Raw genomic sequence first — 16,080 nt, 5'->3', positions numbered from 1 at the left:
ACTATAAGTGTTAACAAACTTTCACATAACAAAACACGAACATGGTATCAGAAAAAGAAGAGTGTTACTAAAGTGTAGGTGTTCTTTGAGAAAAAAATGAACTGCTTCCAACTAGGACCTCTGGCAGGAAATCGCTAATAGGCGGTGTGTGCCAAACAAAGAAGAAGACGAAGATGCAATTTCTTGCTAATATTCTGTGGCACAATATGGCCTACCGTGATTGACACATGGCATGCTGTTTATTAAATGTGCAAGGATCACACGTGGACCGATCATAAACAAACAGAATAAAATAGGAAGAAGTATACGACCATTTCAAAATGAAGACAAAACCTACGAGACATAAAGAGAAAAACACTTTTAGGGTAAGCAAAATTTATAATAAGAAATATTACCAATTACAAATACTAAACATTATACGTAATAAGTTTCCTATTGCAAGAGAACATTTTCTGCACAGTGACTAGTAATATCAAGTGCAACAATTAGGTCTGTGATTATATATACTTAAATATTACTTTACCGACTAATGGAATACAGCAAGCACATTTACCAAACTATAAACATCACATGTATAATGCTTGGTTGGAGTAAAACTTGGTTTGATTTTATTACTAGGCATTTATTATATGTTCCGTCGTTTTTCCCGGAACGCAGATTGAATGTGTGGCAGGGTCTCCCCTATTCCCTTGAGCATTGTTAGTGAGCCAGTGTTTATCCTAATGTTGGTGTACTCAATTAATTGCATTCATAGTTTGGCACAAGATCCTTTTGTTTTATTGCAATTTCATCATGCTACAAATGCAACTTTTACATGGTTCGATTTGGATTTACGTCTGTTAACACATACTGCTGAGTTTTAGCGATTACTTAAGATTTTGTTCAATATTTGTTTTCGTGGTTAGGTTAGGCAGGTCAGGTTTGGTTCTCTCAGCATTAAAATACAGTTCATAATTGCATTCTACTAAGTTTTCTATTTACTTCTACTGTCGCTTGTCAACAGAGAATACCTTGTCCATCGAAGGCGCAAATGCTTGCGTAAGATATTCTCTTAAGTTTTTGTTTTCAACATAAATAACTTTTTTTCGAATTCAAACAGTACTCATTACTTTAAGGAAGGTTCAAATTTCGTGTGACAATGATTTCCAAAATTCTATGATAATTAGTCTGTCTGCTAGGAGAATTTGAAAAAATCATAAACAATCGGAACCGTTACCGTCATTTGATTAGTTAGCATGCACCAAGTGACCATACACCACACGTACACCGCTCCGGAACATAGTGCAGACACCAAATACACTACTTGACTCCAAATCAACGAACTAGACGACTCTGTGTTGCACCGTGCAACCAACTAGATGCTTCGGTGCAAAGACAGTCAAATCGAGTCCAAAAGTGCTGCGAACTAAAGGGGCCTACTATGTTCTGCGTCTGGGTATGTGTGTTGTATGGTCACGTGGTGCGTGCTACAAATCAAATGAACGTTTAAAGCAGCAGACAGGCATCATCTGAATCTTGAACACCGCTTTCCGTCTACTTGATTCAATGTCATTTTCTTGCACTGGAATACACCAGCACTACACCGAGAGTCAAAAAGTGCAGCTAACTGGAGAACAATTTTCCCCTTTCCATTTACTGGTGTGTGCAGATATTTTTTTCTTTTCTTTCGGAGTGGGCTGGAATTTTAAAGGTTGAGGTAACGGTTCCGATTGTTTTGTGATATTTTTCAAATTCTCCTAGCATGAACACTAATTATCGTAGAATTTTGGCAATCATTGTCACTCAAAATTTGAACCTTCCTTAATGTAATGAGCACTGTTTGGATTTCGTAAAAAGTTATTTATGTTGAAAAGAGAAAAAACTTAAAAATTACCTTAGCGCAAGCATGCATGTTTCCCATGGACAATTTGTGGTAAAAATTTACTATCCTTCGGACACCTATAACTTCTTCGTTTCGTCAATTTTTGACATTCGTACTTACCTATCTGCTTCGCAGAACATTCCTTAAGGTGTATTGACGTTTTATTCATGAAAGTAATTGCAATTTTTCACATTAAGAGTTCTTCTTTCTCGTAGTCTTTTCAATTGCCTGAGACACATACACCTTCCCACATAATAGCGCGGCGTGCTTGTGTTTTGTCGATTTACATTCGTTATGCAGTGTTTCAACCTTCGGAACCCAAGAAATACCCGTAAACTTTTATGCATTGTTTTATGAAGGAAATTATAATGTTTCTTGGCGCTATCCGTCCCAAAATCGGTGGGAAATTTAAACTACAAAATTATTTTCGTTTGAAATTTTTGAGTCCAAATTTCCCACCGATTCCTGGTTCCGCCCCTGAGGTAATTGACCTACCACCCCCAACCGCTAACGCGTCCCAGCCACCGCTCCGGCTCCCTGGCTTTCTCTATTGAGTCCCTGTTAAAGGCATGTTAGAAATTGGCCGGAGTCACCTGCCCAAACTTGTAAATTTGAAGAAATCCTTTTCCAGGATACTGAAAATTTACCTGAATTTCACCATGCATCCACGATACGTCATATTAGGCATTTACCCACAACCCATTCCTTGTAACGAGTAGCTTACATTCACTGCCACATTTTCGACATTTCCTTTCCATTCTTCACGATCCCATGTTCAATTAACTTAAAAAATCTACTTTATCTTCCACACCCGGTACAAATTTCACCACGCATCCACAACACATCATGTTTCTAACTTTTGTTGCAAACACAGACAGTTCGAAACACTGGATACCCAATGAACATGAACAAAACACAATCACAACGCGTGATGATGTACGAAGGAGTACGCGCCAAAGGCTATTGTCCGTCGGGATAATTAATTTTCAACAATGAACATGAATTTCCCCTATCATACATTCCCACATCGCACAAGACACCTTCCCGATGTTAGATAATACTACAGGAACTTATACGGTAAGTAGTTTCTTCTGTAGAAATGAAGAAGTCTGTCCGAAGGATAGTAAACTAGTACCGAATGCATTTAGAAACTTTATTTTAATGCTAAGAGAACCAAACCTGGCCTGCCTAACCTAACTACGAAAGCATACATTGAACAAAAATCTTTACGTAATCACTAAAACTCCGCAGTATGTGTTAACAGAAGTAAATCAAAATCGAACGATGTTGAAATTGCATTCGTAGCATGATGAAATCACAATGAAACAAAAGGAACTTGGGCCAATGTGGATATTACACTTCTGAGTTATGAGAGGAGACAGGATGCAAGTGATCTGTATCAGGAATTTTTCCAGTCATTTCCCTGTTTCTGCATGACTATGAGGCTCACCCAGCCTTGTATCAGCCCTTGGTATTAGAATAACACCCCTAAATGCTTCTAACACCTGATGATGTAATATTTGGTTTCAAGTGAAATCCTGCCAGTGCCCTTGGCAGAGTGGTTAGTGCATCATGCTACGATGCCAGAGATCCCGGGTTTGAATCTTGGCCTGGGCATGAATGTTTCTGAGTGTCTATTCATCAATTTCATCACTCATCCCCATCTTTGCAGATTAGCCAAAAGTGGCCCAAAGAACGAAGTAAAATAAAGCAAATCAAGTCAGATCCGCTCATTCGAGCCTCGGATGAAAATCTGCTGAAACTCTGTATCTGAGATGGCGAAACAAAGAACAGCTTCTCGCATAATACTTTTCAAATGATAATTTCTCCAATAAATAATACTTGGTGAAGGGTTTAACTGTGCTAAATAGTTTGAATCTACCTCTTGTTCATGTACTATATTTCATGAGGCATCCCCTGTATTCGAATCCCAGTATAGGCATGTTTGTTAGTGAGTGTCCCTTCATCAGTTTCATCGTATCATTACGACTCAACCTCATCTTCATGATTAGCCAAAAGTGAAGTAAAATATACCGCCAGTCAGTCATAAGGCCTCCCTAATAGCATAGTGGTAATGTTGTCACCTTGTAATCAAGGCATCCCAGATTTGATACTCAGTGCAGGCCCATTGCACAATGGTTTGGATACAACTTTCAACTGTAGCTCCAGTCCCGATAGGCTAACTGTGGCCTCCGTGATGGTGCAGTGTAGTGTTGTTACCTTGTAATCAAGAGAACCCGGTGGAGGCACATAGTGGTTTGGATCCCACTTTAAACTGAAGGCCCAGTTCTATGATGACAATTCAATAAACCGATAGCCCAACTGTGCATAAAGTGCACTTAAAACAGAATTCATTTTATATATTTCATATTTCAAAATCTAAGAGTGCAATTCAGTGGATTTCAGCTCATGGCTGACATCTATAAATACCAGTCAGTTTTATGAAAAATAAATATTCACTTTTAATTACTGTTACATGTAGAGCCCAGATTTGTATGTAATTACATATTCTATTCCTCTCTAGTTACATATCTTGAACAGGAAAATGTCAACGACTTATATAACTGACATGATTTTACATATTTGCTAATGTACTTTACATAAAACAATATATTTCGGTAACTTTTCCTATCTTGATCCTTTTTCCTATATTTTCGATCTCTCAAACATGATAAAGAAAATTTGTAGCTCATGTGATATATTTTCCTATCAATGAAGTGCATTTTTAGAAGAGATGCGGTAGCTCAGACATTAGGTCATCTGTCTACCATGCAAGGGTGAAAAGAAGTGGGGTAACTCTGGGGGGTAAATGCAGCCAGGTTTGTGGTGCTGATCACATCACCTACGCTTTCATTGTATGGTGATACTACATTAGCTACATATCCCTTTGATATTACATAGAAATCCAATATCTAGTTATTCTTACAGGGTGTCCAGAATGGGACCGACAGTTTTTAAAAGTGTGTTATTTTAGTACGATAAGGAGTAGGTAGAAACAAAAACATACATTTTGAAGGCAAACTCAAAAAGTTCTATTGGAAGCAGTTACAGCACAGTATAGCTCCCCATGAGCTCCTTTTCTTTCACGGAGAATGTCTAGCCTGTATTCAATCTCCCTCATGTGTTCTGTCGCTCAAACAAAATTTGCGTCGGTGCAGGAAAAAGCAGGCGTAGCCTATGGAAGTCAATACGGGAGGGGACCAGGCAGCTGGGAATTCCAAGGCCCACTGTTCACAAAGTCGTGCACAAAAGCTTGCGTTTGTATGCATCCTAGGTGCAGTTGTTGGACGAAATTAAGCCAGATGTCAAACCGAAAGGACATTCATTTTCCATTGACATTCTGCAAAAGATTTACGTTACCCCTCTAGACTTCTTACTTTTGGGGTACATGAGTGTATTCTTGCCAAAAGATAAATGACCTACAAGAACTGTATGACAGTATTCTGAAAACTCTTGCCTCTGTAACCTCACAGATGCTACAGAACATGTGGAGGGGGATTGAATACAAGCTAGACATTCTCCATGCAACAAACGGAGCTCATGGGGAGCTATACTGAGCCGGAACTGCTTCCAATAAAACATTTTGAGTTTGCTTTCAAAATGTATGTTTTTGTTTCTAGCTACTCCTTACCGTATTAAAATAACACACTTTTAAAAAACTGTCAGTCCCATTCTGGACACCCTGTATGTCACAAGAAAAGCTGATGATTATTTAAGGAGTTCTATTCTTTTCAATAAATAACATTAAGATCATCTAGAGCACTTTGAAACACTACATATTTGTAAATAGTCTCTTTCATAATTTTTATTTCAGTTCCAATCCTTTAACGAAAGAGTTGGTGCTATTGATATAGATGTGTTCCATCGAGTTCGACATGACTTTGCCTTGTCTCCAGATGAAGCTGACACCTTCTTCTACGAGACTTTGGAGAAATGGATTTCACTTAATTGCACCGAGTCATTCGATGCATTTAGGATGGAGCTGGGATCAGACATAGAGACCCTGGCACAGCTAATCCTGCAGAAGGACAAAGTTGTTGATGTCCTGTTGAAGTACCTCGAGGCTAAGGATGTCCTCTGTTTGCAGCCTGTCTTGGAGTAAGTATCGTGTATTTCTTGGAATCTTAAGGCATCATCTTAATTATTGGTTAATCTTTTGTGAAAAAAATTACTTCCAATTTAACATACAACAGGGTGGACAAAAATGATGATTTTTATTGTAAAAATCATTTTGATCATTTTTTTTATTTAACCCTTAACTGGGCAAGCTATTTTTGTAACGTGTCTGTCGGACACTGCATTGTTTGAAATGTATCCTGCCCTTCTAATGCGAGATTTTTATGTTTCATCAGCGAGTAACATGATATTTAACCTAATCATCATTGTTATGTCCATAATTCTCATATTCATCATCATCATCATCGTGTTCAATACCCGGTGGAGGCACATAGTGGTTTGGATCCCACTTTAAACTGTAGGTCGAGTCCCAATTAGCCTTGCTGTACATAAAGTGGACTTAAAACAAAAAATCGATCAATCATCATCGTCGTAAGTACATGTTGTTGTAATTTTTGCAAAATAGTATATGAAACATAATAGGCCTGAAGGTAGGGTGAGAAAATTGTTTTATTTGCTCATATATTTTTCATTTTTTCTATTTTAGCGTTAATAATATTTGTATGTGATATCTTATTAAATACTTTATTTTTTATAGGGATGGGACCGATTAATCGGTACTCTATCGGTATCGGCCGATATAGGCATATCGGTCGATTATTTTACCGATCCGATATATCGATAAATATCTGATAATTTAGCGCAAAATTGTGCCATTTTGTCATAATTTTTATGGATAATCTTCATGTCCTACTTTCTAAAAAAGTAAATGTCCAAATATTCAACTTCCTTTGCACTGCAGTCACCTTGAAAAACATATTTATTAAGGAGGTCAATGAACCTTTCAGGTTCTTCAAGGACAATTTCTAATTTTATATCGGATCGGTTATCGTTATCGGTAAATTTTATATTGGTACTTTATCGATATCGGACAAAATTTCATATCAGCCCATTCCTAATTTTTTATTAAACATTTGTTAATACATATTCAATTAGACTTCTTTACATATCAATTACACAATGTGTCCAACAGACACTGCTTGCCCGTTTACGTAAATGAAATGGAAAATATTTTTTTACGCCTGACCTTCTTTATCAAACAGTCAAATATTGTGAAATAGACACTGGTTGCCCGTTTAAGGGTTAAATCTGATTTTTAAAAATTTAAATTGATCTTTCTGATTAAAAAAACACTTAAAATTGCTGGCACCATACATATAGATATGTTTTTTTTATATAGAAAGGCTTTTTCTGAACAAACTGTGTTTGTTGAGTGTTTTATTGAAACTATTATAGTTTCAGTAACTTTTTTTTCCAGTGAGAATAAGACATTCTGTATGTACTGTATAATTGTTATTTAAAATATATTTTATAGTCCTTTTTGCTGAATGTTGGCAATTTTTTTATGATATTTCGCAAAAATTTTGGCTGCCATGTTTATTTACAGTGTAATGATAATGACTAGAGGTATGCATATTTCGTTTTTGACGAAAACACGAAATGTTTAATAACTCATTGTAATGCTAATTTTTCATGTTTCTGAAAGGTGTGAGGTGCATTTTCCTACCCTGTTTTGTCATGAAACGATGCAAAATAGACTCTTAAACACGAAATTTACCGTTTATAACCGTCGCGACACTTTCTGAAGTCGCAATTATCCTGCGAGTTATGAAATTCACGGAAAATTTATTAATTCTGCTGCAAACATTTGAGTAGCAAAAAAGGACCCCTTTGTACAGGAATAAACTTATTATTCTGGTAATGATTTAATGTGCTATTACAAGGGATATGTATATTTTGTGTAATAGTGCAGTTTTTAATCAAATTTTTGGATTATATTCACATTTTTAAAACCAAAATGTCATTTTATATACCACTTTTGAACCCGAAATTGACTGTTTTTGTACCAAAATTTTCCTTTTTTATTTACCAAAAATATGTGCCTCTAGTAATGACACTATTCACAGTTTAACATGATTAGTATTTTGTATATTTTTCTACACAAAATGTTTTTTCCCATAAAAAGTATTGAATTTTAAATCAAGAAAAATTTAAGTTTGTTTATAGTTTACATATTCCTTTTCCTTTTGTATGAGCTTCACCCCATTGGTACATACATTTTCTTTTCCTTTCATAGATCCTAATAAACACCAACGATTACCAGATTACTGTACTTGCACCAAAAGTGATTCTGATCTACAAAATCCTTATGTGCATTTTTCTGTAAATGTACTCTTTTAAAGTGATTTTAATCAGTGGTTTTTTAAAAAAATCACCTGATTGAAATCAATCTGTATGTGCTGCTACTTTATTAGAACAGTACCCTAGTAAAAACTGCTGCCAACAACAAATGGACACTTCACTTACATTAAATTGTCAAACAGCTTCACGGTTTCCAGTTTACCGAGCACACAAAAGTAAATTTACGTTTAAATGCTGCATCACATGAATGGCGCTTGTTTCTCCATTTTAAATATCTACCTTCAAAATTGTTGATTTTTAATTTTTGGTAATTTATTCCTTACAGTGTGGATACTCGCCGGGAATTATGCGTGCATTCTGCATGAATATCTCGGTAGACGTGATAAAATTGTAACTTTTTATTCATCCAAATCCCATTGAATTTATACATATTTATTTTTTTCCTGAGGCAAGTTTTTCATAGTTCAGCTTTTACTTTTATTGATTGATTGAGTTGCAGTTTTAAGTCCACTTTATGCACATTAAGGCTAATTGAGACTGGACCTACAGTTTAAAGTGGGATCCGAACCACTATGAGCCTTCGTTGGGAATCGAACCCAGGACCCCTTGATTACAAGGCGGCAACGTTACTTTTATTGAGAAAGGAAAATAAAACTGTATGGAAAATAATGAAGAAATCAACCTGTTTACTTTGTCAGAACAACCTACTGACAGACGGAAGATTATTGCTATAGTCGTTTTCACGTTCAGAAGACACAACGGGGCTTATGGAGAAACCGCACAGTGTTGCCAATACAGCACTGGCTCATGTCGCCGGGAAATGATGACCTTCCTTCACAATGAAGGTGTTACATATTTTGTATATATAATGATAATTATATGTAATTATTAATATTAATATTATACTATGAACGTTACAATTATCCTTTTTACTATGATCCATTGCGATCACTACACACGCGAGTGTAATGCACGAATATGACACTTCAGAAATCACTTAAAAAAGTAAAAATCACTAAGCGATCACACAACTGAAAACACTTTTTCGAGAGAGGGAAAAAGTCTAAACATACCAAAGCAGATCTCTCACTCAAGTAAGGGGAACCTGCCACATGGGTTAGATTAAGTTGCAACCCAAACAAACAAATGAGTTATGGCCTACGTGAACTGATAAGACGTGAATGACTCAAGCCAGGCATATCATATTTCTATCTTGAAACCCCATATTTTGTCACGTGTTGGAAAGCCTTTCAAAGGTTAATATGGTGTATATGAATTTATGTGTACCTTGGAAACTGAAAGGTGATCTTCATTTCAGTATTAATGTCAACAGTAATGTAAACAAAAACAGCCTGTATTTACGACAGCACTAATGTTGCTCACAACAGCAGCATTGGAAATAATTGTCAATTATTAAATTTAAGTAATTTCAGTTCTATTATAACAAACTGCATGAAGTTCATATTTTTACTGAATGGAAATAAAATGACAACTCGAAAACTTGGTGGTGATTAGCCGGAATGCTGCGGTGAGCCAGCTCAAGATGGCCAGACAACGTCTCCTTACTTCGCACGCGGTTCGGGTTAAAAAGAAACTCCAAATGCATGGAAGTAATATTTCTGGGAACCTTTGAGTGGTTATAAAAAATAATTTCATTATTTTCTCCACAACTTTGTCGCTGGAAGTTTTTACTTGGAATTACAGAACAAAAAATGGCCAGCGACGACATTTTCTACTGCACGAATATAAAAATTCTCCACATACTTTATTTGAATATTTTTTAATGCAAATATGCTTTAAAGTATTGATAAATTCTGAGTACCACCGTCACCTATGACAATTAAAAAACAGTGTCAATTTTTTTAATAATGAATGCCTCAATTTTACGGCATGTTTCAACGTTAGGAATGAAAACAATGTAAAAATTGTGTTTTCACAGAAAAATTTGCGTTTTTAATTTATCTAAAATTATGTAAGCAAGTTACCAGTTTTTTGTGTTCACCATCGTATTCTCTACAAAATTTCCTGCAAAACTGCAGGTACCGATTTTACTTAAGCTAAATTTGTAAATCGAGAAATTTCACAACAGCGCGCTCGTATTTCCCATAAGAAAAGCATTGCCCATAAGAGCCCATTGTGTCTTCTGAACGTGAAAACGACTATAGATAAGGTATCTTGAAGTTTAATAGGTAAATTTTTAGTTTGAAATAGAGAAATCGTCTGCTCGTGCCCTTGAGTTTTTGGAAAATTTGCCTTGAAAACTGGGAATTTTATCATGGTCTTAAAGTGGTCTTACCCCCCTGTTTCAGTAACATCAGTTACAACTTCCAGTAAACGTAAGATGTGAAAATTCATGATGGATGCTGTAAACATGGTTTAAGAATTACTTACGTCAAATTTCTTATTTCCGCGTTGCACAATTTAGTGGTTATTTCCTATTAATTTCGAAGACTGTCTGTCTTCATTCACTAAATTTGAATTCACGGTGTTAAATTGTGCAATGCTGAACTACAAAATTTCACGTAAGTAATGTCTAATAAGTTGAGAAACTGTTGCTACAAGAAAGAAAGTTTTCTGTTAACCTCTTCGGACCCAATTATCTCGATCAAGATACCTTGTTATCAACCTGTTTACTTTGTCAGAACAACCTACTGACAGACGGAAGATTATTGCTAGATAAGGTATCTTGAAGTTAATTAGGTAAATTTTAGTTTGAAATAGAGAAATCATCTGCTCGTGCCCTTGAGTTTTTGGAAAATTTGCCTTGAAAACTGGGAATAATGTGGCAATTTTATCATGGTCTTAAAGTGGTATTACCCCCCTTTTTCAGTACCATTAGTTATGATATGAACCACCTCCAGTAAATGTAAGATGTGAAACTTACTTGTCTAAAACAAAAAAATCATGATGGATGCGGTAAATGCGGTTTAAGAATTACTTACGTCAAATATGTTATATCCACGTTGCACAATTTAGTGGTTATTTCCAATTAATTTCAAAGACTGTCTGTGTTCATTCACTAAAGGTATGGCGTTAAATTGTGCAATGCTGAAATACAAAATTTCACGTAAGTAATGTCTAATAAGTTCAGAAACTGTTCCTACAAAAAAGAAAGTTTTCTTTTAACCTCTTGGTGCCCAAGTATCTTGAATTTGAATTTAAAATTTTTGGGTCACTAAGGCTATTTTGCACCCGTCACATTATACGGGGTCGAGCCCCTTATCGTTACACATAATAACAACTCTAACGTTGCAGAACTAAAATCATAAAATATTAAAATCTTCTGACGTTCGTTAAAAGCTGAGGCTGTAAAGTAGCACTCAGCACAAATAAGGACAAAACACAGGACAACCCAAACAAAATATACTGGCCATGGGGCCAGTCGCCAGAGCCTCGTTAGTCTGCAGTCCAGGGTGTACTATGTGGAAGTGAGGTTGACATTTGGGTGTACTACGTGGAAGGTCACCCCTTACACCCCCCCCCCCCCAAGTATCTCAATCGAGATACTTTCCTGTAACCACCGGGTGCCCAAGTATCTCGATCGAGATATCTTGTTATGCTCGTAGTTTTTACACTATAATGTCGCTATTTTTGGCTGGAATTGCGATTTTCTTTTTTCATATTATTGTTAACAAATATATTGCACCTTGAGGACTCTTTCAGGTCTTGTTCTTCGATAAAGAGGGGGGTAAATGGCAGCTTCCTCTGGGAAAAGAACATTGAGCATAGACCGACAAAGCCCGGAATTTTTGTTGCACTACAAGTCGTGTTCTATTGCTCATATGATAATAGTGCAATTTTTTTCTTGTTCCAAACATGCCTGCGATCATTTCCATGTGTGTTTTGGCAATGTCCTGTACTTTGTTGTCCAGGAGGGGGATTTTTTCAGAAATTTTGGAATTTTCCTGTTCCTCCCCTCTCCCTGCATCCATATATACACTCAATGTGCATAAATTGTATGTAGTCCGAATGTATGGTTCATTCCGCATAGAACGGTACTTGATTCATCCGTCTGGGGCAATTAGCTTACGATATACAGTCATTACAAGGTAACTCTGCAATCCGAGACTTGAGTCAGTGGTGCACAGACATGTCATTTGGGGGGGAGGGGAGGGTACAAGTCGTGTTCTATTGCTCATATGATAATAGAGCAATTTTTTTCTTGTTCCAAACATGCCTGCGATCATTTTCATGTGTACTTTGACAATGTCCTGTACTTTGTTGTCCAGGGGTGGAGGGTGGGAGGGGGATTTTTTTTCCAGAAATATTCCTTTCCTCCCTCGCATCCATACATACACTCAATGTGCATAAATTGTATGTAGTCCGAATCTATGGTTCATTCCACGTATAACGAACAATATATTATTCGTCTGTCTACAGCAAATAGGCTCCGATCTAGTCATTTTTATAAAACTGCATTTTGCTCATAATTGGCCGGGTCGGGAATCAAATAGGCTAAAGATTTAAGTTCTAACTGTTGCAGACTTCTAAATTGTTTTTATTCTTATTATATTTCAGATTGGTAGTTGCATTGTCGAGAGACCTGCAGAAGGAATTTTACCCCTATTTTCCAAAGTTCTTCAAGTGCATTGTGGATCTGTTGAGTACGCAGGATGCAGATCAGTTAGAATGGAGCTTCACAAGCTTGTCTTACCTCTTCAAGTACCTCTGGCGATATCTAACCAAAAATATAGGTGCAACATACGAATGCTATTCGCCGCTTCTTGGAGGAAAAAGACCAGAGTACATAAAGAACTTTGCTGCTGAAAGTTTTTCATTTGTAGTCCGTAAAGTTAAAGACAAAAAGACCTTCTTGTGCCTTGTGTTTGACAATTTGGAAAGACATCCAGATGTAAGTAAAGTAATTTCTTTAACTTCAACTTTAATCACCTTACAGAAAGAGAAAGAGAGAGAGAGAGAGAGCCTTCTTCCTTTCTTCTTTCTCTCTCTCTCTCTTTCCTTTCTTTCATTAATTCTTTCTTTCAAAGAAAGAAAGAAAAGAGAGAAAGATGAGAAAGAGAAAGAAAGAAAGAAAGAGAAGAGAGTGAGTTTCTTTCCTTCAGGAGAGAGAGAAAGAGGGTGGAGGAGAGAGAGGGAGAAGGAAGAAGAGAAAGAGAGATGAAAGAGGAAAAGAAAGAAGAAAGAGGAAAAACAAAGAAGAAAAGAGAGAGAAAGAGACTCTCTCTCTTTATCTTTTCTCTCTCTCTCTCTCTCTCTCTCACTCTCTCACTCACTCACTCTCTCTCTCTCTCTCTCTCTCTCAGGAAAAAGGAGAATGGCCGACCCTGTGGCCAAGTAGTTAGCACATCGCGCTGCCACACCAAGGGTCCCAGGTTCGAATCCCGGTCGGGCTTGGTTGGTTGTGAATGTCCATTCATCAATTTCATCATTTCATCACTCATCCCCATCTTCGCAAATTAGCCAAGAGGCACAAAACGCGAAGTAAAATAAACTAAATCAAATCAAGGAAAAAGGAGAAGACGAGTTCACATTTCCATTGTTACAATTTAATTTGATTGCATGGAAAGGTTTAATGTATGCTAAGAGAAATGTCCACAGTTCGTCGTCGCCTTGTAATCAAGGGGTCCCAGGTTCGATACCCAGTGGAGGCACATAGTGGTCAACATAGGTCCAGTCCCAATTAGCCTTACTGTGCATAAAATGGACTTAAAACACCAAATCAATCAATCAATCCATAACATACAGTTGATAATACAACAGGTTGTCTACCAGTCAAGAAAATGTCAAGAAATCAACATGTAGGTCAAGAAAAAGTCGAGAAATTATGTTTGTGGTCAAGAATTGTTGCTATTTTTTACAGTATAGTGAATTTACATTGTTATATACTGTACCTGCATTGGGATTTCATAAAATTGAATATTAGGAAACTTAAAATTATATTGAGTTGTAACGATCTGTTCACTTTGTTTTTTAAGAATTACAATCTTGTATGCAGGGAGTTTGTAAAAATATTAAATTATATGGTCATTGCCCATCCAGGATAAAGTCTGGAGCATTAATTTTTACATGCATTAATAATTAAAGCAAGTCTAAATCTCTTGTTAAAGTACATCTTCAGTTTGCAACTTAACTGGCCATGAGGTAGGGGTTTTCCATTGAATAAAAATATATATTTTCTTAATTACCAACTATGCCTAAGTAGAGGGTGATTAAATAAATGTTAAGAAATAGAGAAGAATTTTGGTAGACACCCTGTACAAATATACGTATACAGGAGTAGAAAAAGCTATAACCTCTTTCCCAGGAGCCACTTTTGTTCAAATGCATGCTGGGGTGTAAGGGGTGATCTTCCACATAGTACACCCAATAGTCAACCTCACTTCGAAGTAGTACACCCTGGACTGCAGACTAACGAGGCTCTGGCGACTGGCCACATGGCCAGGATAATTTTGTTTGTGTTGTCTTGTTGTCCTTATGTGTGCTGAGTGCCCCTTTACAGCCTCAGCTTTTAACAAAAGTCAGAACATTTTAAGATTTTTAATTATGCAACGTTAGAGTTGTTCTTTGTAATGATAAGGGGCTGGTCCCCGTATAATGTGACGGGAGCAAAATAGCCTAAGTGCTGATGCTCCCACAATTTTAAAATCAAATCAATCAAATCAAAAGCATGATAAGAAAGCCATGAATCTGACTACACATTTTGAAATATGACCTTAACACATTTAATTTATTAATTGAATAACATATTGGTTACGTGCGAGCGGGCAGACACCTTGACAGGGAGTTTAGGCTCTCAACGGCCACTCGAGTTTACCGTAGCGGTGGTTTTTACATGTTTTATTGTGAGTTTTAAGGTTTTTTTTAGCAAAGTGGTTTTAATTCTGTATAGGTCAAGCACTATGAAGTGTTTTTAACCCGAACCTTTCACCCAGTATCCTTACATGACACTTCTCTGACATGGCTTGATATTCCGAGCTGAAAACGACAACCTGAGGAAGGAAGCAGTAAAGCTTCCGAAATGTTGTCCACGTAAGAATACATACTCACTTGCGTAAGTAGACCAATTTGAATACTCTAACGTATTTTTGTTTATTAATTGAATAAAAGATTGTATTTAAAGTAATTAATTCTGGTACTTGAGTGGCATTCCTAAAGAAGGCTGTACCAGTATTAGCAAAAATTCTAATATATAGTCAGTCATCTCTATCATATTGCCACAGAATTTAAAATTCAGCTAACAACAGTAAAAGAAATATATAATAATGATAAACGTGATGCAGAACACACACATGTGTACTCATTATTTTAGAAAAGCTAATGGAAATTTCCATAAGCCAACTTGAAAAATATATATATATATATATATATATATATATATATATATATATATATATATATACCGTGCGTCCATTTCGATCTGCAGCCGAGAGATCAGGAGAAGCGTGGCGGGCGGCACTGACGGAGATGCCGACATTTGCGGCCTGAAATGCCCGCTTATTTTTATGGACATATGCAGACATTTATATAAATATTGCAAAACGAGCACTAACCTGTTTTAATTTTAGTAGCTTAGTGACTGTATGTGCCGATGATTTTGACACTCCAACCTCTTGTGAAACACGGCGTAGAGGTTTGTTTGGAGAACGTTCTAACGCTGCACCAATATCATCGAGTTTTGCTTCGGTTAGAATCTGTCGTTTTTGCTTAGGTGTTTTAAAATTTAACGATACAGTTTCTCGTAATTTAAGGACAAGATGTCTAACCGTATCTCTGTGTGGAGTTGAAACGCATGGGAATTTCTGTACAAATTACCTACACACGTCTCGACACGAGTTTGTTTTCACGTAGGTACGTGTCATACATAAAAAAATCTTTGTTCTAACGTGAATCTTGCAGCTGGCATTCCAATCGTCTCACTGACACGTCACACATACACACTA

The 16,080-nt window shown here is 36.6% G+C and overlaps 1 protein-coding gene across 1 annotated transcript in view; it reads left to right on the top strand.

Moving 5' to 3' along the window:
- Positions 1–210: 210 nt before the first annotated feature.
- LOC145981347 (small subunit processome component 20 homolog) overlaps positions 211–16,080 on the top strand; it is a 161,734-nt gene continuing 145,864 nt past the window's right edge. The window contains exons 1-3 of the mRNA XM_083114575.1: positions 211–365; positions 5,676–5,959; positions 12,698–13,031. Coding sequence (XP_082970701.1) covers positions 321–365; positions 5,676–5,959; positions 12,698–13,031 — 663 coding nt within the window. The 5' untranslated portion in view covers positions 211–320. The remainder of the gene's footprint in view (positions 366–5,675; positions 5,960–12,697; positions 13,032–16,080) is intronic.

This window comes from Lepisma saccharinum, chromosome 29 (genome assembly GCF_977018435.1).
Source record: "Lepisma saccharinum chromosome 29, izLepSacc3.1, whole genome shotgun sequence".
Taxonomy (NCBI): Eukaryota; Metazoa; Arthropoda; class Insecta; order Zygentoma; family Lepismatidae; genus Lepisma; species Lepisma saccharinum.
Note: the sequence above shows the minus strand (reverse complement) of the source record. Positions and strands in the feature narration are given on the sequence as shown.